The sequence below is a fragment of the Carettochelys insculpta genome, chromosome 5 (assembly GCF_033958435.1).
Source record: "Carettochelys insculpta isolate YL-2023 chromosome 5, ASM3395843v1, whole genome shotgun sequence".
In the NCBI taxonomy this organism is placed as follows: domain Eukaryota; kingdom Metazoa; phylum Chordata; order Testudines; family Carettochelyidae; genus Carettochelys; species Carettochelys insculpta.
The window spans coordinates 125,496,953-125,517,215 of NC_134141.1; the positions used below are offsets into that span (position 1 = coordinate 125,496,953).

General features: G+C 49.4%; 1 protein-coding gene across 1 annotated transcript in view; it reads right to left on the reverse strand.

Annotated features, from left to right (window-relative positions):
* The window catches only part of SPMIP6 (sperm microtubule inner protein 6), a 28,823-nt gene extending 11,083 nt beyond the window's left edge, over positions 1-17,740 (reverse strand). Inside the window, exon 1 of the mRNA XM_074994427.1 lies at positions 17,606-17,740. Within this exon, the coding sequence (XP_074850528.1) occupies positions 17,606-17,740 (135 nt within the window). The remainder of the gene's footprint in view (positions 1-17,605) is intronic.
* Between the last annotated feature and the right edge of the window lie 2,523 nt (positions 17,741-20,263).

Genomic DNA, 20,263 nt, shown 5'->3' on the forward strand with positions numbered 1-20,263 from the left:
TCCCACCCACGTGCTCTCTAAGTGCCCAGCAGTGCCCTGCTAGCCAACGACACTGTAGTGAGCACAAGACGAGCCCTCATTGCTTTCCCTCGCGATACATTCAAATCTCTCCTCATCTCCCTGCCTGCGCTGAAGCTTTTCAACCAGAAACCACGGCAAACCTGCAAAGACACGCCCCACTCTGCACGGTCATGAGGCTGCCCAGGGTGCAGCGGTTTGAACCTGATTGGCTGGGTCTTATTTGCATTACATGCTTTCTGGACCCCGGTGCAGTGGGCCTGATCCTGCTGCCATGGGGAGATGCAACACCGGCTTCAAAAGAAGGTAAAGGGTAAAAAAACTTCAGTAAACCCTCAGTTCCCAGACCCTGAGGCTGAAGGAGCCACCAGAGTGGACAGAGGAGCTGATACCACTGTGGGGCCCCTGCCAGAGGAGCTGCAGTGACTGAGGGGCCCCCATCAGAGGGGCCCCAGCAGCTCTGGAGCAACTGCCAGAGGAGCCCTGGCGGGAGGAGAGTGTGATGGGTCCGGTAGCAGCAGCTCTGGCTGCTCCTCCAACTGTGACAGCAGCTACGGTGAGTCACCAGCATTCGCTGGGGAGGGGTGGGCTGGAGAAGCTGGGGAGGGGGAGCTGGGGAAGCCTGGTGATGGGGGCGGGGTTGCTAGGGCAAGTACAGTAAACCCTCAGATTTAATGGCTTTTCAGCACTAATGCACATCCCCGCCCCCATTAGTCTGTTAAACAGAGGGTTTACTGTACCCTCATACTGGTGGGAGAAAGTGAGTAGGGAAGTGTGACTTACCCCTTCACATCATACATGAACTAGAGGTCTTGAGTGTTCCCCGTGCTCAGGTGCTACTCAAAATGCCACCCAGCTGATTAGCAGAGTGTCCACAGCCAGGGTGGTGCACATTTGCACAGGCCCTGGCCACATAAAATTTATTCTGCACATGCATGGAAACAATCAGGGGGAACATTGGAAGTCACCCTCCAAAATTAATAGGTAACAGGTTCAAAACAAACAAAAACGAGTACAGCAAGGTCCCCGCATTTGCGAACGTAATGTTTGTGAATTCATTTATTCACGAGCGGCTGCTTCCCCGGGGCCTCGGGCAGGGGCACCAGCAGCGCCACTTCCCAGGGATCTGGGGCAGGGAGCACCGGCAGCCTTTGCTTCCCCAGGGCTCCAGGCAGCAGTTCCGGCAGCTGGAGCGCTGGATGGGGAGTGCCAGCGCCTGCACCTTCCCCATATTTGCAAAATTCAACATCTGCGAGGGTGCTCAACACGGAACCCTCGTGAGTCTTGTGACCCTTGTGTATTTCTTCACACAACCCAGAGACAGTGGAACTCGCTGCCAGGGGATGTTGGGAAGGCCCAGGCTGCAACAAGTGAGAAAAAGAACTGGATAAGTTTAGGGACAATTGGTCTGACAATGGCTATTAGCCAAGATGATCCGGGAGGCAACTCCATGCTCTGGGTGTCCCTAAAATTCTGACTGCCAGGAGCAGAGAATGAATGACAAGTTGAATCACTTGATTTTCCCGTTCTGTTCAGCACCTGGCATTAGCCCCTGTGGGAAGACAGGACAACAGGGATAAAAGGACCATTGGTCTGATGCAGTCTGGCCATTCTATGGAACATAACCAGGCCCTCTAACCTTGCAGTTGCTTGTACAGTGGGGAAGGTTCTCCTGATAAATAGGGGTGTACACGACAAGACAGCCACCCTTACAAAAATGGTTGGAATGACTTTTAAATCTCCTTTGAACAGTGGCACTGGCCACCTCAGCAGAACCTTCCTTTGCAGAGCAATGTATGAACCTCAAGGCTGGTCATTATTATTATTATTATCTTCACTTTACACATGGGAAACTGAGGCACAGTCAGACTAACCGCCTTGCTTGATGACAAACAGCAAGTCATCCAATGAGCTCCTGAGAGAAACCAATTGTCCTGAGTGCCTAGTCGCCTGTTCTCCTCACTGGAGAGCTTTCTTGAATAGAACTCTGGGGTCCTGACTCACCGTCTCCTGCTCTACCCACTAGACAATACTTCTGGGCTCCAGCTGACAATCTCTGCAGACAGGCAGCAGCCCCAGGGTGTGGCAGGAGAATGCACAGCTGGGTAGCCTGCTCTGTAGATGTGAGGGCTTACAGCAGACTGGTATAACAATTCCTTCCCTCTTCCTGTCCCTGGCCATCAAACCCACGCTCCTGGCCAAATCCACAAGGGATTGAATCCCCCTGGAGCAAGTGCACCCCATGCTAAGCACATAAAACAAAGGCGGGGTTGGGGAAGCAGGTGAGGCAAGTCAGATCAGGACCCATTTCTGTAGTGGTTCAGCCACATACATGAACCGTACCCCAGAAAATACCAATCGACCTTTCAAGGAGAAATGAAGGTAACAGATAACTTTGAGAGTGGGAGCTCTAGGGTGGTGTCACCCGCAGTGCCCTAGATTTGCTTTAATACAGAGATGGCCAATGCTTTAATTTCACTGTGCAATCATGGACTGCAGAGCTGGCAGTGCGTTCCAAGTGGAAAAAAAGCAGAGGGTCAGACCTACAGCCTGGCTGGAGGCATGAGAATTAGTGTCAAAGTTAATGACATTTAGTTCAGCACACACCTTAATAAATTAGAGCAACGAAGGGTCCTGTGGCACCTTATAGACTAACAGAAAAGTTTAGAGCATGAGCTTTCGTGAGTTAACTCACTTCTTCAGATGAGCATCACGAAAGCTCATGCTCTAAACTTTTCTGTTAGTCTATAAGGTGCCACAGGACCCTTCGTTGCTCTGCAGATCCAGACTAACACGGCTACCCCTCTGATACCTTAATAAATTGATGCTTATACAGGTTGAACCTCTCTAGTCCGGTGCTGAAGGAGAGAATTTGCCGGATCATGGGAGGTTAATGTTGTCTAGCAACGTTACAAGCATTTCCATGGCTTACTGGGCTCCTAAAAGACATGTGGGGTAAATTACAGCTAAATAACAGCACAGAACACTAAGAGCCAGGACTAGCGGCTGGAAACAGACGTTATGGGAGTGCAGGAAACTTGGTTACGTCCATGGTAAGTGGTCGTCCAGCTAACTAAAATCGTGCGGGATTGCGAATGTTGCCAGACAAGAGAGTGCCAGACTAGAGAGGTTCAGCCTGTGGAGCACTGGGGGCAGGAGGGATTGGAAGGCATTTGTCACAGGGAAGTAATGCTACCGCTATCTTCGTAAGCTCTGGGGGCTTTCAGACCCAGCTGTGGCCCAAAGCCACTATGCAACCATGCCAAGAAGGCTCAGAAGTCTGCTGACTGTCAGCGAGACAGGAAACAAATGGAGGTCGCAGGTCTCTCTCTCTCTCTCTCTCTCTCTCTCTCTGGGTCAGGATTTGTGTAGTGCTGAAAATGTGCTGGCCAGGCTGGTGCTCTGCACTCTCCCCCTGTCCAACAAGTTCAAAACCACCTGCCTGTGAGGAGGGGCTCCCCTGCCTCAGTTGCCCTGGCTGACTAGCCCTTTCCCCACATCCAGCTAATCCATTAGCAAGAAGTCCACCTCTTTCAGGGTGTACTTCCTTCTTCTTGGCAGTCACTCGATAACGAGTAGGATGTCTTCATGTCCCCCTCCTATTTGTGAGTCTGATGATAGCTGATTGTACCAATTCAGAAGCTGCAGGTCTTATCACAGAAAGGGCAGGTGTTGGCAGCTGTTGGAGGGGTGCGGGGCAGGTTTTGGTGCTCTTTTCTTCTCTGCCTCTCCTCATCTGCACTGCAGTAGGACCTCTCAGATTGTACCTCCCCTCACGGATGACTACTCTCCACTGCAGACGGTCCTGGGCAAGTTTCTCCCAGGGGTTGACACCGATGCTGCACTTTTTCATGTGGGCCTTCAGTACGTCCTTATATCACTTGTGCTGGCCCCCAACACTCCTCCGTCCTTCCTCCAACTCAGAAAACAGAATCTGTTTTGGGAGGTGCTGATCAGACATCCCAACCACATGACCAGTCCAAGGAAGCTGTTGATGAATGATAAAGGTTTCAGTGCTGGTCATGTTTGACTATTCCAGCACTAGTGTTCATGTGCCTATCTTCCCAAGAGATATTTTAGGATTCTTCTGAGGCAGCGCTGATGATATTGTTCAAGTGCCTTTAAATGATGTTTGTATGTTGTCCATGTTTCACATGTATACAGTAGCATTGGAACAACCATTGCACAGTATACAAGGAGCTTTGTCTTGGGACAGATGTCCTGGTTTGTGAAGACCCTTTGTCTCAGGTGAGCGAAAGCAGAACTTGCACAGCTCAGATGATGATGGATTTCCGCATCAATGTTGACTTTAGTGGAAAGATGACTTCCAAGATATGGGAAGTGCTCCACATTTTCCAGCAGTTCCTTATTGACTTCAATAGTAGGTACATGAGATTGTCCCATCGGTGAGGGTTGGTGAAGCATCTTGGTCTTTTTGATGTTCAGTGCGAGGCCGAGATTCTCGTATGCTTCAGAGAAGGCACTTAAGATAGTCTGAAGGCTGCTGGAGAAAAAGCAGCAACCGTGTTGTCACTGGAGCTCCACAGTCAAGGTTGTGGAGGTCTTGCTTTTATCCTTCAGTCTCCTGAGATTGAAAAGTTTCCTGTTCATTCTATGGACAACCTTCACACCACCTGGAAGCTTGCCATCAATGAGGTGAAGGGTCATGGCAATGAAGGTGCAAAACAGCGAAGGGGGCAAGGACACAGCCTTGGTCAACTCCCATTTTGACCTCAAAGGGGGCGCTTTGGGATCCGTTGTTGCTCAATACTGTGGCATCCATGTTGTCGTGAAGCAGCCTTAAAATGCTAATGAATTTTTTGGGGCAGCCGACCTGTGAGAGGATGGTCCACAGGGCGCTACGATTGACCGAGTCGAATGCCTTGGTCAGGTTGATGAAACTCATGTATAAGTCTTGGTTTTAGTCACAACATTTTTCTTGCAGTCGCCAAGTGGTGAAGATCATTTCCGTTGTTCTTCAGAATGGTCGGAAGCCACACTGGGATGCTGTGAGAATTTCTTCTGAGAGTGGCAGGAGTCGGTTTGCAAGAATTTGAGCTAAGATTTTTCCTGACGTTGCTGGGAGGGAGATGCCATGACAGTTTCCTCAATTCGACTTATCGCCCTTCTTGAAGAGACTGACAATCAGCAGCTCTGAAACATCGTGGCATCTGCTCCCTATCCCACATCTTGAGAATCAGGAGGAGGAGCTCTTTGTAGAGCTCTGGCCTGCCTTCTTCGAAGACTTTAGTGGGGATTCCATCTAGTCTGGTTGCCTTGTCGTACTTCATAGCTTTGGTGGTCGCTTGGACCTCACTCGGGGTAGGAAGTGTTGCAAGATTGTCCCTAGGTGGTTGCTGAGAGATTGGGTCAAGGAATTCAAGGACCACAGTGGAGGGGTGGTTCAAGAGCTCATTATAGTGCTCCCTCCAGCAAGAAGCAACGGCTCCATTGTCTTTCAGGAGCTGGGAACCATCCTGTGATCTCAGGGGATTGATTCTGTGGTTTCTTGGTCCATAAACAGTGTTGGTAGCATTGAAGAAACCTCTTGGATAGTTGATGTTTATGAATCCACCACTGGTCTTTCAGAGTCCTTGTTTTATTTTGGACTTCTGCCTTGGCCTCGGCATGCACTTCTTTCTTGGTTGTGCAGTTGATGTTGTTTTGCCAGGCCCTGAGGCTTTCCTTCTTTTCATCAATCAGGCATTCAATTTCCACATTGTTCTCATCAAACCAGTTCTGATGCTTCCTGGACTGGGAGCCAATGGTTTCTCCACAAGTTCCAATGGTGGCATTTTTTTATAGACACCCGTGCTCTTCCAAATCTCCATTCACCAGTCGCCGTGGGGTTTAAGTTTAGGAGAGTAGTCCACAGAGGAAGATGCCTGTGCATGATTTCTTTTAATGTGGGGGGAACTGTTGCACTGCAGCTGCCACATGGTTCTTGATGAAGAGAAGGCTCAGGTCCCAATGGCATGGGATCCATGATGACTGGGAATCTCCTGTCAGCTGCAGCCTTCTTCCGCCTTAATAATTGTTGTAGCATTACATTTGCTATTCTCCACCTGTTCTGCCATTGAGGACTTTTAGGATCGTTCTTCGTCTGGGCCCTCCCCCGTGACTTTGCCACCGCAGTAACCCTGCCAGGAGTAGGACACGCCGTACGGCATTGCTCTCAGGTTCATTGGAACACACAAGCCCTCTCACCACGACAAGGTGATGATCCGGAGAATGAGGCCAGGGTGTACAAGCCACAAACCAAATTCAGAGTCTTCACACCAGCTTCAGATGGGGCCCCCTGCTACTTTCAAAGGGGCTGGCCCAGCTTCAACAGCTCAAATGCTCTTCTGCTCTGGGCTCAGCTTTCACCCCTCCAGGGCTCTCTTTCCTCTCCCGCCAGCCCTTCCTTGGCTCACTGCTCCTGCCTCCTGAGCCTTCCTGTTTGGAGTCTTCCCCTGCTTTGGCAGGCCATTTCTGGCACTCCCTATCTGGTCTCCCCCCAGTGGCACAAGGTCTCCTACCAGTACCTTCCTACTCCATGCAGACCTCTGCCGACACATCCATATTCCCGTTGCCCAGACCTCTCCCTTATCTATCCCAGAGGCCGGCTGGAGTCACATATCCCATTTTCCCTACATGGGGAGCGAGCCGGTATCATGGGTGGGACTAAGAGACCCCTCCCACCTCCCTGTTAAAGGGCCAGCCACTCTGTGACTTTCCAAAGTGGCAGGGGAACTGCCTCTCCAAGTTAGCAGCAGCAAGCATTATGGGTAAGAGGTGCACCAGAAAGCTGACCTCATTGCTGTGACACCTCCATGTTTCCTGAAGGCAGGAAGAGTCAGGCAGGGTGAAGGGTTGGCCGGCGCAGTGTTAATTAGAAGGGCCAGTGGTAACAGAGAAGCTGCATGCAGGAGGCATCTCGCAGCCAGCGTTATTTGTTATGCTTTGTCCTGTCAGACAAACCACTCCCACCCAAGGGGCAGAGCTCTCCCGAGGCTCTAAAAAAGCAGCCATTATATAGACAGACCCCTTCCGTTGACACCAGAACAACATCTCAAGTCCCATCAAAGAACTTCCCCAGGAAACCCACCCAGAGTCTCCACCTGCCAGCCCCTCACCTGGTGTCTTTTAGAAAGAGATTTAAAGGCTCCAGGTGGCACTGGCTGCACCCAATCGTACCACAAACTTGTGTGTTAGCTGGGCGCTGGAGACCTGAGCTAGGACCAGAGCACCTGGGGGTTGACCCTCTGTGCAGCGAGCTGACCCCAGGTGTGTCTGTTGTTTGAAGGTGACCCCAACAGAGAAGGTGAAGGAGGGGCAGGTCCATTCCTGTGTCTCGGAGGGGAGACAAAAGGAACATTGATCTGATGGCAAGTGGTGTGGCTTGGTACAAGGAGCCGGCTGTGGTGAGTGGAATAAGAATATGAGGCCTTAGCTCACAGTGGTTTTCATCAGTAAAGCTCAATATGGGTTACAAAGATGGGGGTGGTCCCCCTCAGCCCCATATTGCAGATGTCAAGCGGAGAGTTCAGCTCAATTTTGACCCAGTTTAAGGGAGGTGAGCCCAGCCCCTTCCCGGGGAGTCTCGGGGTTGTGGGTTTAAGCCTGGGTGGCACTGGAAGTGCAAACATGCCCAAGCACCTCCCCGCAAGGCCCAGAAATATCAGTGGGGCGTGGGAATCTTTGAAATGTGCCGGATGCACCTCCCCAGCTGGCATTCTTTCGGCACTGGCCGAAAGCAGCTGCCTTTAAACACTACATAACTGCCCTGCCCAGCAGGCCAAAACGGAAGGGGGTGGGGTGGGGTGGGGTGGGGTGAGAAATCCAATATCCATGGAAACCGCAGCAGGAATGAATGGGAAGAAAACAATGGGGAGGGATTTAGCTGTGATCTCCCGGACAATAGCCTCCAGCACCATCTTCATAGCATCATAGAATCTTAGAATGCTAGGACTGGAAGGGACCTTGAGAGGTCATCAAGTCCAGCTCCCTGCCCTCATGGCAGGACCAGGTACTGTCTAGACCATCCCTGATAGACATTTCTCTAACCTGTTCTTAAATATCTCCAGCGATGGAGATTCCACAGCCTTCCTTGGCAATTTATTCTACTGTTTGACCACCCTGACAGTTAGGAACTGTTTCCTAATGGCCAACTGAAACCTCCCTTGCTGCAGTTTAAGCCCATTGCTTCTTGTTCTATCCTCAGAGGCCAAGAAGAAGTTTTCTCCCTCCTCCTTATGACACCCTTGTTGACACCGTATTGTTCCTAGGCTGGTGATATCATAGGAACGTCTAACATACACCCACAATAGCACAAGTCCCTGACTCAGAGACTTGTGGGGGGGGTCTCAAGATGTCCACAGTGGCTTATGGAAAGGAATTCACTGGTGGAAAAGCCTGGAGACTATCCCTCTTCCCTTTCTGACAAGGAAAAAATCCACAAAATAACCCCTGGCTTGCAACCCTCTCTCCACTGCTCATGTCGCCCAAAGCTGCTGAGCATCTGTCAGCGGTGCCCAAACTTTTTAGTGTCTCATACTCCTGTCTGAGGGATGGGGGATCAGACAGGAGTAAGGGGCTGAGACTGGGGCTGAGGGGAATGCTGGGCCCAGGACCAGAAGCTGGTGCTGGGTGCAGAGCTTCAGCTGGGCTGCAGTCGGGGACCAAGGCTGGTGGCAGGGCTGGAGCTGCACCCCACCCCTCACAAACATGCCTTCACGCAGCCCCACTTTTGGCTTATGTCATCTCATTCGCCTGAACCCTGGTGCCACGCTCACAGACCATCGTCAGGAGCCGTCCTTCAGCTGAAGGATCCGTAGGATAGCAGCCTTTGAGTGGGGAGATTTACCGTGGTCAAAAACTTGTTTCCTTCCCACAGCGTAAATGGCTGTTCCCTGTACGTCTGTTTCACGGTGCCAGGCGGCCGGTAAGAGTCTGTATAGGTGCTGATGGGTGTCTTTGTTTTATGAGCAAAGAGGAACATCTCTCATGCGGGTCGGTGGAAGGGATTCCACCTTCAGTCTCAACTAAGTCCCAAGTGGTCCCTAAAGGCCAGCAAGGACTGTGTGTCTGAGGTTAATTTTTGATGTCTGCCACAAGCCACACTGAATGGTGAGACTAGGCAAAAGGCTCTGGGGGCTCTTGTCACAAACTAAAAGTCTGCCTTCCAAATCTGAAAGCCTCCTGCAGTTACCAGCCCTGCTTGCATCACCGGTGAGGTCACAGTCACTCAGGTCAACCACATTGTAGTTGAACTGGAAATGTGAGATCCCTGTGGATCCAGTCCCTCCAGCAGTGAGACTCAGAACAAGGACCTTGGGCTCGCTGACCCCTACCTCTTCCCACCCCATTTTCCCCCCCCCCACAAGGATGCCTCCACCCCAGCAACACCTGTATGCTGAGCAGCTGATCACAGGTGGCTGGGGTGTGGGGGGCACTAATCAGAGGGGTGTGCTGGTGCATGCAAAGCACCCACTGTTTTTTTTTATCCATGGGGGACTCCAGCCCTAGAGCCCCCCCACCACTGGGTCAGCACCATGCTCTGGCATTGTTCAGCTGCCACCTTCAGTGATTTCCCAGCCACTTCCAAATCTAAGTCGAAATTGTTGCATCTGTATGTAGCTCCCTCCATCTGCCTGGGGGCCAAGCACTGTGATATCAGAAAGCTCCTGAGACAACATCTTTCTCCGCTGCCCCACTGTGTAAGGTGTCAGCTAGAAGGACACATATCAGAGAGTCATAGAATACTGGAACTGGAAGGGAACCCGAGAAGTCACCAAGCACCATCTAGACCGTCTCTGACAGGGGTTTGTCTAACTTGCTCTTAAACATCTCCAATGATGAAGATTCCACAGCCTCCCCAGGTGATTTATTCCAGTGTTTAACCACCCTGCCAGTTAAGAAGCTTTTCCTAATTTCCAGCCTAAACCTCCCTTGGTGCAATTTAAGCCCATTGCTTCTTGTCCTATCCTCAGAGGTTAAAGAGAACAATTTTTCTCCCTCCTCCTTGTAACACCCTTTTAGGTTCTCAAAACCTGCTATCATGTCCTCTCAGTCTTCCCTTTTCCAAATTAAACAAATCCAGTTCTTTCAATCTTCCCTCATAGGTCATTTGCTAGACCTTTGGTTATTTTTGGTGCTCTTCTCTGGACCCTCTCTAGTTTGTCCACATCTTTCTTGAAATGTGGTGCCCAGAACTGAACACAATACTCCAACTGAAGCCTAATTAGAACAGAGTAGAGCAGAATTATCACTTGCGTCTTGTTCACAACTTTCCTGTTGATGCATCCCAGAATCATGTTTGCTGTTTTTGCAACAGCATCAGACTGTTGACATATTTAGCTTGCGGTCCACTCTGACCCTTACATCGCTTTCTTCAATAGTCCTTCCTAGACTGCCACTTCCCACTTTGTTTATATGAAACTGATAATTCTTTCCTAAGTGGAGTGCTTTGCATTTGTCTTTACTGACCTTCATCCTATTTACCTCAAACCATTTCTGCAGTTTGAACAGATCATTTTGAATTACAACCCTATCCTCCAAAGCACTTGCAGCCCCTCCGAACTTGGTATCATCTGCAAACTTTATAAGCGTACTCTCTATGCCATTATCTAAATTGCTGGTGAAACTATTGAACGGAATATTTCCCAAAACTGACCCCTGCGGAATCCCACTAGTTATCCCCTTCCAGCACAACTGCGGAGGGTGGGGTAACTCAGTGATTTGAGCTCTGGTTAAACTCAGCATTGTGAGCCCAATCCTTGAGGGGGCCATTTAGGGATCTGGGGCAAATACATGTAAAAAAAAAGCTCTGTCAGTGACAGGTCCTGCTGTGAGGGCACGGGACCAAACTCAATGACCTCTGAAGGTTCCTTCTAGTTCTATGAGATAGGTGTACCGCCATATATTTATTTAGTAATAGCCACTCCCTGAGGATGGTTATCCAGGCTGTTCTGTACCCACCTTACAGTAGCCCCAGCTAGGCTGCGTTTCCCTAGTTTAGGAATACAAACTGACTGACTGGCTGGGAAGACGTGCCTTCTGCCTGGGGTGCAGACAGACTGATTGGTATTCAAACATTTGAACTGAGAGGGCCTTCTGTTCCGGCTCCTGGGTGCCCTGTCAAAGCACCTAACCTCTGAGCTGAGCAGAGCCTTGGACCAGCCTGAGGAGGGGCCCAGCTGTGAGGGTAGCTTCAGCCAAGATGGACACTACATCTACACGACAAGATAAATTCAAATTTATGAAATTCGAATGGGCTATGCTGGGTTTTATAAATTCAGATTTGAGTATCCTCACCTCCCGACAAAGTCCCCGCAAACTCAAGTTAGTGCCGCACTAAATCACCAGCGATCGACTGGTGCAGCAGTGCACTGGGGGAACCTAGCCCACAGTTCTCTCAGCCCTGTAGCATTCTGGGTTTTTTCGCTGGTGCAGTATGGAATAAAACACCCCACAAGTGGCTGGGAGTATGTGACCTCCCATTACATTGCCCTCTTTGCCCCCTCCCCGTTTGACAGCCAGCACCCGAAATCTTTGCTGTGGGTTTGCGGGTGGGAGAAGACCAGTCAGGAAGAAAGTGGTCCCATCTGAGATAATTACCAGCATCAAAGGAAGGGAAGCGGTCCTTGCAACGCCTGAGGTAGTTGATGTCTGTCTTCATACCATGTGTTAATGTGTCGAATTTGAATATGTACTCTAACTCAGAAAGCGCTCACTCTAATCTGTGTTAAATTCTCTAAGTTGCAGGACACCTTTAACCTGAGAATTTGTGTCCAGCAACATAGAGAATTTAACAACAGATTAGAGCCTTAGATTTGGGTACATATTCAAATTCAACACATTAACATATGGTATGAACAGAGACATCAACTACCTCAGGCATTATTACAAGGACTGCTTCCATTCCTTTGATGCTGGTGATTATCTCAGACAGGACAATTAACATCCCCCCACCTCTCACCCCCCTTCCTTCTAGCCTATGTGCTTTGTCAGATTTTTATTGCATTTTTTTTATCCCCTGTGCTTATAAATGTCAGTCTGTATTGGAAATGAAATTGCTCGGAAGAAGCAGATCTGTCCCACGAAAGCTCATCACCGAATAAATCATTTTGTTTGTCTTTAAAGTGTTAACATTTTGGCTGCTTCTTTTTCTAATGGAGCCATTCACCAGTTCTGCCACAGTCTGTACAGCAGAGGGCGCCGGGTACCATATTACCAAAGAACAGATGCCTAGAGGAGTGGTTCCCAAACTTTTTCCAGTCCTAACAAAAAAGCAGTCAAGTAGCACTTTCAAGACTAAGAAAATAATTTATTAGGTGATGAGCTTTCATGGGCCAGACCCACTTCTTCAGCCCATAGCTGTACCAGAACAGCCTCGATATTTAAGGCACAGAGAACCAAAAATAGTAATCAAGGTTGACAAATCAGAAAAAAAATGATCAAGGTGAGCAAATCAGAGAGTAGAGGGATGCGGGGGGGGGGGGTGGGGGGGTGGGAGGGAGTCATGAATTAAATTAAGGCAAGTATGCAAAAGAGCCCCTATAATGACCCAGAAAATTCCCATCCCGGTGCAAACCATGTGTTAATGTGTCAAATTTGAATATAAAAGAGAGTTCAGCAGCCTCTCTTTCAACACTAGTAACAGAGAGGGAGCCGTGCTCGTCTACATACTATCAAAACAAACAAGCAGTCAAGTAGCACTTTAAAGACTAACAAAATAATTTATTCAGTGATGAGCTTTTGTGGGACAGACCCACTTCTTCAGACCATAGCTATACCAGAACAGCCTCGATATTTAAGGCACAGAGAACCAAAAATAGTAATCAAGGACAAATCAGAAAAAAATGATCAAGGTGAGCAAATCAGAGAGTGGAGGGGAGATTTGATCACTTTGATCATTTTTTTCTGATTTGTCCTCCCTGATTACTATTTTTTCGTTCTCTCTGCCTTAAATATTGAGTCTGTTCTGGTCTGGCTATGGGCTGAAGAAGTGGGCCTGTCCCACGAAAGCTCATCACCTAATAAATTATTTTGTTAGTCTTTAAAGTGCTACTGGACTGCTTTTTTTGTCTTTCAAGACTGTTATTTTTCCAGTCATGGACCGCTTGGACATCATGGCACTCTCCACGGAACACTTAATCTTTTCTAACCTCATACTAACTATGAGGAACATTACTAGCAGATGGTATTTCATAATAATATTTATTATTATTATTGTATGGTAAACACAACTCAACACATAATAAAGAAACCAGACATGATCAAAACAAATATAGCGGGGATGACGGATAAAACATAAATAAGATCAGCATACGTAATGAATAAATTTAATGTGATGGATGAGTGGGTTAGGGCTGCGGGGGCGGGAATGGAGTTGAGCTGGGGCTGCACAGGGTCAGGGGGTGTTGAGCTGAGGCCAGGGGGTTGAGCTGTGGGTGCACAGGGCTGGGCGGTTTTAGCCGGGGCTGGGGTGGTTGAGCTGCAGCCGCTTGGGGCCGGGGGATGCATGGTTTAAGCCGTGGCTGGGGGTGGGGGAGTTGAGCCATGGTTTACTGTAGGTCTAAGCCAGCAGTGAGCAAAACTGCAAATTGAGCAAATTACAGCTCAACATTTATTTTTCCCCTGAGAATGGGGAAGAGTCCGCCATTAATCAATTTCACTGGCGGAACGCTTTGCACTGGTTTGGGAACTGCTGGCCTAAAGGTGTGCAGTACAAAGTTCCTGCACAGAGAAAGAAGCTGTCTAGCTCAGCAGAGTCCAACAGGAATTCAAAGATCACCGCACTTGTGGTTGTCATCTTTCCATATTCACCACAGAATATTATACATAACTTTATAGAGCCAGGCACCCCAGACTCCCCTCTAACTAAATGCTCCCTCTCTCCCCACAGAACCAGGCTCCCCCTACCCCCTCATTCTAATTCAATGATGGTGACTCACTAGAGCTGCTGCTGGGGCAGCCCCGTACTTCTCTGACCAAGCAGTGGGACACGTGAGGAGTAGGTAGACGGCACTCCCCATGTGCTGCTCTCAGGAGGAGCCATATTTAAAGGCATCAAGAGCCTCATGTGGCTCGAGATCTGCACGTTGGCCACCCCCTGTACCTGCCTATTCATCACATTTGGCGAGTGGCAAATGTATTGAATGCCCCCTTCTAGCTGCTCAGATGCTGTGTGGGTAGAAAACATTCTGAACGGAGGGGTAAGAGAACTTCTGTATATTACATTTGTTGTTGCTGGCTCACAAAAATTCATCATACATTTGCTTACAGGTTTTTCTGCAGGTTTTCATCCATAGATCTAAATTACATGGCACATAATGACAAAATTATTGTGCTGAACTGAGCAGGTCTCTATGTCTGGGAACCCTCCAAAAGGCCAGTCCTAGCCTGGCTGTTCCCAGAGCCTCAGAGCCATGAAGACTAACTAGAATCCAAAGGACAAGGCAAGAGCGGCCACTCTGCACTTCCTGGCGTATCTATAACCAGGGTTGGTTTACAACAAAAGTGCCCCCAAATATTGGCGCCTAATTTGGATAAAGCTCTGGTCTGTGAAATCCAAGATCCCAACACACATTTGTACTGTGAAATCTAAACAGAGAGGACACACTGTGTTACAGCCAAGTTGGGGAACTCGTTGTCAGCAGGTGCAGGCCAAAAGCATAACTGGGTTAAAAATAATTAGCTACATTCTTGGAGTCCACTGCTGGCTATTAGCCAAACTAGTCAGGGATGTAACCTCATGCTCCAGCCCTAACCCTCCAGCGGCCTTGAGGTGAGCGTGGAAAACTGGGGATGGATCAATCCACAAGTGCCCCATTCAGTTCATTTGAAGCATGCGGCGGCACTGGCCACTAGCGACAGGATCCTGATCTAGCTGGACCATTGGCCTGACCCAGTGTAGCTGCTGAATTTATATTGTGACCTGTCATCTCCATGGACTACCAATGTGTATTTTTCATAACGCATACGTCCAGGTGCCTCTCAGAGCTAACAATGAAGCTCTGCCTGCTAATCGCTGTTTAAGAGCAGTGGACTATTGGAGAGCTGCAAGGAACATTGGCTGGCTCAGAGGACATTGTGCAGATTGTTATTAGTGAAAACTTTTCTTCTGGATCTGGCACTCAACCCTCCTCGCGCAGAGAAAGGCGAACAAATAAAATGTGGCCACTGGCTCAGGGAGCAAACTGGGCCTTTGGAGCTCTGGGTTCTGTTCCAATCTTTGTCACTGACCTGTTGCATGAGTTTGGTCAAATTACTTCCCTGCCCCATGCCTCAGTTTCTCCATGTTAAAACTGCCACAAGGACACTGACCTCTTAGTAAAAATGTTGTGTAAGCCTTAGTTCAATTTATTAGCAGAAAACATGGACATAGTGGAGGAACTCGAGGACTACTTTGTTTTGCTTTTCACGGAGAATGTTTGTGCTGATTGGATACCTAATATAGTGAATGCCAGTGAAAATGGGGCAGGATCAGAAGCTAAAAGATGGAAAGAGTGTTAAAAATGATTTAGCCAAGTTAGATGTCTTCAGGTCATCAGGACCTGATGAAATGCATCCTAGACTACTCAAGCAGCTGACTGAGGAGATATCTGAGCCATTAGAAGATGGGAGAGATTTCAGAAGACTGAAAAGGGCAAATATAGTGCCCATCCATAAAAAGGGAAATAAAAAAACCCCAGGAATTTACAGCCCAGTCAGCTTAACTTCTGTATCGGGAAAGATAATGGAACAAATATTTAAGGAATCCATTTGTAAACTCCAGAAGACAATAAGGCAATAAGAAATAGTTAGCATTAACATGTCAAGAACAAATCAAGTCAAACCAACTTGATAGCTTTCTCTTGACAGGATAACAAGCTGCGTGCAGAAGGGGGAAGTGGTAAATGTGTTATAGTTAGACTGATCTGGCAAACTAGAGAAATGGTTGGAGGTAAATAGTGTGACATTCAAGAAAGACAAATGCAAAGTACTCCCCTTAGGAACGAGCGGTCACTTGCACATACACAAAATGAAAAGTGACTGTGTAAGAGGAAATACTAAGGTAAGAGGACTGGGAGTCATAGTAGATGATGAGCTAAATATGAGTCGACAATGGTTCCACTGTTGCAGGGAATGTGAACATCATCCTGGGATGCACTAACAGGAGTGTCGTATGTAAGAAATCAAAAATAAGTCTACTCAGTGCTGATTAGCCCTCAGTTGGACTATTGTGTCCAGTTCTGGATACGGGTTGAACCTCTATAGTCTGGCAATCTCTCATCCGGCAACATCTGTAACCCGGTATTTTTTTAGTTAGCAGGATAGCTACTTTGCTCTCGGTGTTCTCTGCTGTTATTCAGCTGAAATTTACCCTTAAATGTCTTCTAAGAGCCCAATAAGCAGAGGAAGTGTTGGTAATGCCGCTGGACAATATTGACCTCCCATGGTTCAGCAAATGCTCTCATTTGGCACCAGTCAGGTCCCAAGGGTGTCACATTAGAGAGGTTCAACCTGTATCAACTTTTAAGACATGAATAAATGGGAAAAAGTCCATAGAAGAGCAATAAAAATGGGGAAAATTCCAGAAAACATGATCTACGAGGGAAGAGTGAAACAAATGGGTTGGGTTAGTGTGGAAAAGAGATGGCCGAGAGGGGAGAAGATAACTTTCAAGTACTTCAAAGCATGTTACAAGGAGGAGGAAGAATTATTCTTCTTAACCTCTGAGGACAGGACAAGAAGCAATGGACTTAAATTGCAGCAAGTGAGGTTTAGGTTGGACACTGGGAAAATTTCCTGTCAGGTAGCTTAAGCACAGGATTAAATTGCCTTCAGAGGTTATGGACTTTCCATCATAGTTGATTTTTAAGAGCAGGTTAGATAAACACCTGTTAGGGATGGTCTAGGTCAGTGTTTCTTAAACTTTTTGAGACTCACGGAACACCAATCAATCACGAACACAGATGAAAATGTTCTCCAAAAAAATAGACGCACACAAAAGAAAAAAAGAAATCCAAAGAGCAACATATACAGTGAAAACAAAATGAAGTAATTGAATCAGGTATCATAGCAATGAAGAAGCAACCTTGTATCTTGTTTTAATAACAGAAAATACACCACCAGTGTATTTTTCTAAACGCCCATGGCGCACCTGCGAGTTGTTCATGGAACACCAGTGTTCTGCAGAACACAGTTTAAGAAACACTGGCCTGGATGGTGCTTGGTCCTGCCATGAGTGCAGGAACACGACTCGATGACCTCTCAAAGTTCCTTCCAGCTCCAGATTATTTCCTCCCCCACAGTAGTGACCAGTGCTCATTTATAAACAAGGACAATAACAGACTGCATCTTGCTCACCAGCTGCATTTTTAGGTAGTTTAAAGCAGTACAGCTACCACCAGGCTTGTATGTCTACAGTCAAAACACAGACTGAAAAGGAGAACCCCCCCACTTTATGACGTTCCCCAAAACATCCCAGAAATCAGCATGTGAAGGGCTTGTGGGGCCCCTCAGAAGCTGAGGAGCTCCACTCCTGCAGAGTGCTGGCATGTTACAGAAACTGATACCCTGCTCCTGATCGCCCTGCGCACCACGGTGGAAGAGTTACCTCTGTCACAAACTTGTTCTCTTTCCACAGGGTCATCGGTGGCTCCTGGAAGGTTTTTCTCAAGGTGTTTGGTGGTCTATAGGAGTCTGTGTAGGTGCTGATTGGGGTCTTGGTTTTACGGGCAAAGAGGAACATCTTGAGATACACCCGTGTGGGGGAATCCTTCTTCAAACACTCTCAAAGACTCCACTGGGGAACCCGGTGGGGTCAACTTCACCAGCCAAGGGATCTTGTGCCTCAGCGTCATTAGATTAGGATTCCCCACCCCCTCAAACGTCTGTGGCTGGTGAGCAAGGGAGGGGGACTCTGCATGCTGAAGTGGCAAACTAAGGTGTTCCTTGAATGTGACAACCTCCCCCAGTCACCAGCCCTGTGTGCATCACTGGTGATGTCACAGTAAATGACCAGGGAGATTCATCGCCCTCAGAGCCAATGCCTGTGCATTTTCTCCAGCCTGTGTGTAATGTGCTCTGCTGCTATTCGCACCAGCAAATCCTCCTCCTCCAACACATACCTTTTCCCAGTGATCTGCTGCTTTCTCCTCCAGGGCACACCATTTTGCTGTGTGTCTTCTGCTCCCCTACCCAAAGCAGGAGCAGTCCGATCTTATTCTGCGGGGCCAGGTTTGTACTGTATTTCATGGTGCCCAGTGTGGCTCAAAGTCCCACCCTCCTGCCTGGTGAGCTGATGCAGATTTTTAAAATAACATAAAAATATGAGGGCTCTGGGGCTGGGCTGGGGATAAGGTGTTCGGGTGAGAGAGGGGCTCAGGCAGAGCCTTGGGGTATGGGGTGGGGCTGAGGGTGAAGGGTTTGGGGTGTGGGAGGGGACTCAGAGCTGGGGCAGATGGTTGGACAGCAGCGGGTAAGGCCTCTGGCTGGAGGTGTGGGCTCTGGAGTGGGGCGGGGGTGGGATGAGGAGTTTGGAGTGTAGGTGACTTGCACCAGTGTTGGGACCAGAGAATAGGCCGTCCCCCACCCCCTGGCCACCGGCCGCAGCGAGCTCTGGCAGAGGGGCCTCCCCCCATCCCTGCAGCACACTCACCCCACACCACTGTCCTTGCATGTGCCCCTGGGCCCCTCTTCAGGTGCAGAAAGCCCCTCGCCTCCCGTGTGGTGGGTGCTGGGGGGAGGCTGCCATCGTGTGTACATCTTCTTCCCTGCTGCTGCCTCTCACTGTGGCCAGGGATGAGTCTGCCCTTTGTCCCGCCCGAGGCAGGAGTCGTGACTGCAGGCGGAGGAGCCCCCTGTGCTGGTGGAGGGTCTGGCTGGACAAGGGGAGGCAAAGCTCATCCAAAGAGGAAGGGCAAGGTCAGGATCAGCCGGCCTGGCAGTCAGTGCAAGAATCGTGCCCCCAGTCAGCAGAGCTGCCCAGGACCCTGGCAGGGACAGTCCAGGTGGCATGGCCAGGGGAGCAACTCAGCTGGAGCCTGGATCTCATTAATGTGATTTGGTACGTACCAGTAACGCGCGATCACTTACGCTGAGACGCTTGAGATCTAAGGTCCCGATTAGGCAAACTTCTCCCTGTGGGTGGGAGTGTAACCCCAGACCGGCGGACTCAAACCTGGGACCTCTGTGCAGGAGCTGCTACAGGCTGACCCAAAAGCTGGCTCACTCTCAGATAAGGCTGGAGAAGTGGTCTAAGTACCACTGCATAGGACAGTGAGCCACACCCCACATGCGTGGGTTACATAAACAGGTTGCAGGATGGGAACCTCTACCCTGCACATTAGCCCAAGACTAACAGCACTTGAATTAACAGATCGTTAGTTTGCTGACGTCTGCACTTCTCTGAATCCCGAGGTTAGGAATTGTGAAACCCTGGGGCTTCTGCAGCTGCACTGTGTTATGCAGGCCTGAGTCCAACACCCACATCTCAGGCTTCCCAGAGCCTTCCCGAAAGGCAGCTGCTCTAGTCCTTTGCCTGGTGTGCAGCATGGGATAACCTGGCTCTCCGGAGGCCAAAAGGAATCAGGCTGGGGGATAGTTTTGGCCCATTCTCAGAGCAGGACTCCAGAGGGGGCTGCGTCAACACTGCAAAGCTCAAGGATTTTGTGGGACTGAGGGAAACTTGGCCACACTTATGGTAAGTGGACATCTGGCCAACATGTGCCCTTGTGGGGCGCGTAGCAGGGGACGATGGGGAGGAGCCGGCGTGGGGCTTGCCTTCATGCACAGCTTCGTGGGCTGGCAAGAGCAAATGGGAGAAATGCCCACAACTGTCAAATGTGGGGATGGGGAGGGAGCAACCACCAGGGCAGTCCAGCACGGGCGGAGGGGAGCCAGGCTGGGCTCTAGGGAGTAGCTGCCCCAGCCTCATGCAGGAGGGAGCAGGCTCTCAGGGCTCTGCAGACCAGCTGGGGCCAGCCCCAAGTGGGGCTGGGTGACCACCTCAATCCAGCCCCATGGAATGTCCCGTTTTCACAATATGATCACCCCAAACACTGACAGCCAGCTCTGGCTGTGGGCTTAGCAGCTGACCATCGCAGGGTCAAGCGCCAGGTTGATGTTGAAGGCCGGGGCCCATTCCCTACATCCCATGGACATGGGCAACAAAGCAGTCAGCTGTTGATGCTGCTAACAGCAGTGGTCCCCGGCTGGTTTGCCTAAAGGGAGGGAGACACTGCTGTTTTTCAGGGTCAGAAGAGGCCAGCTG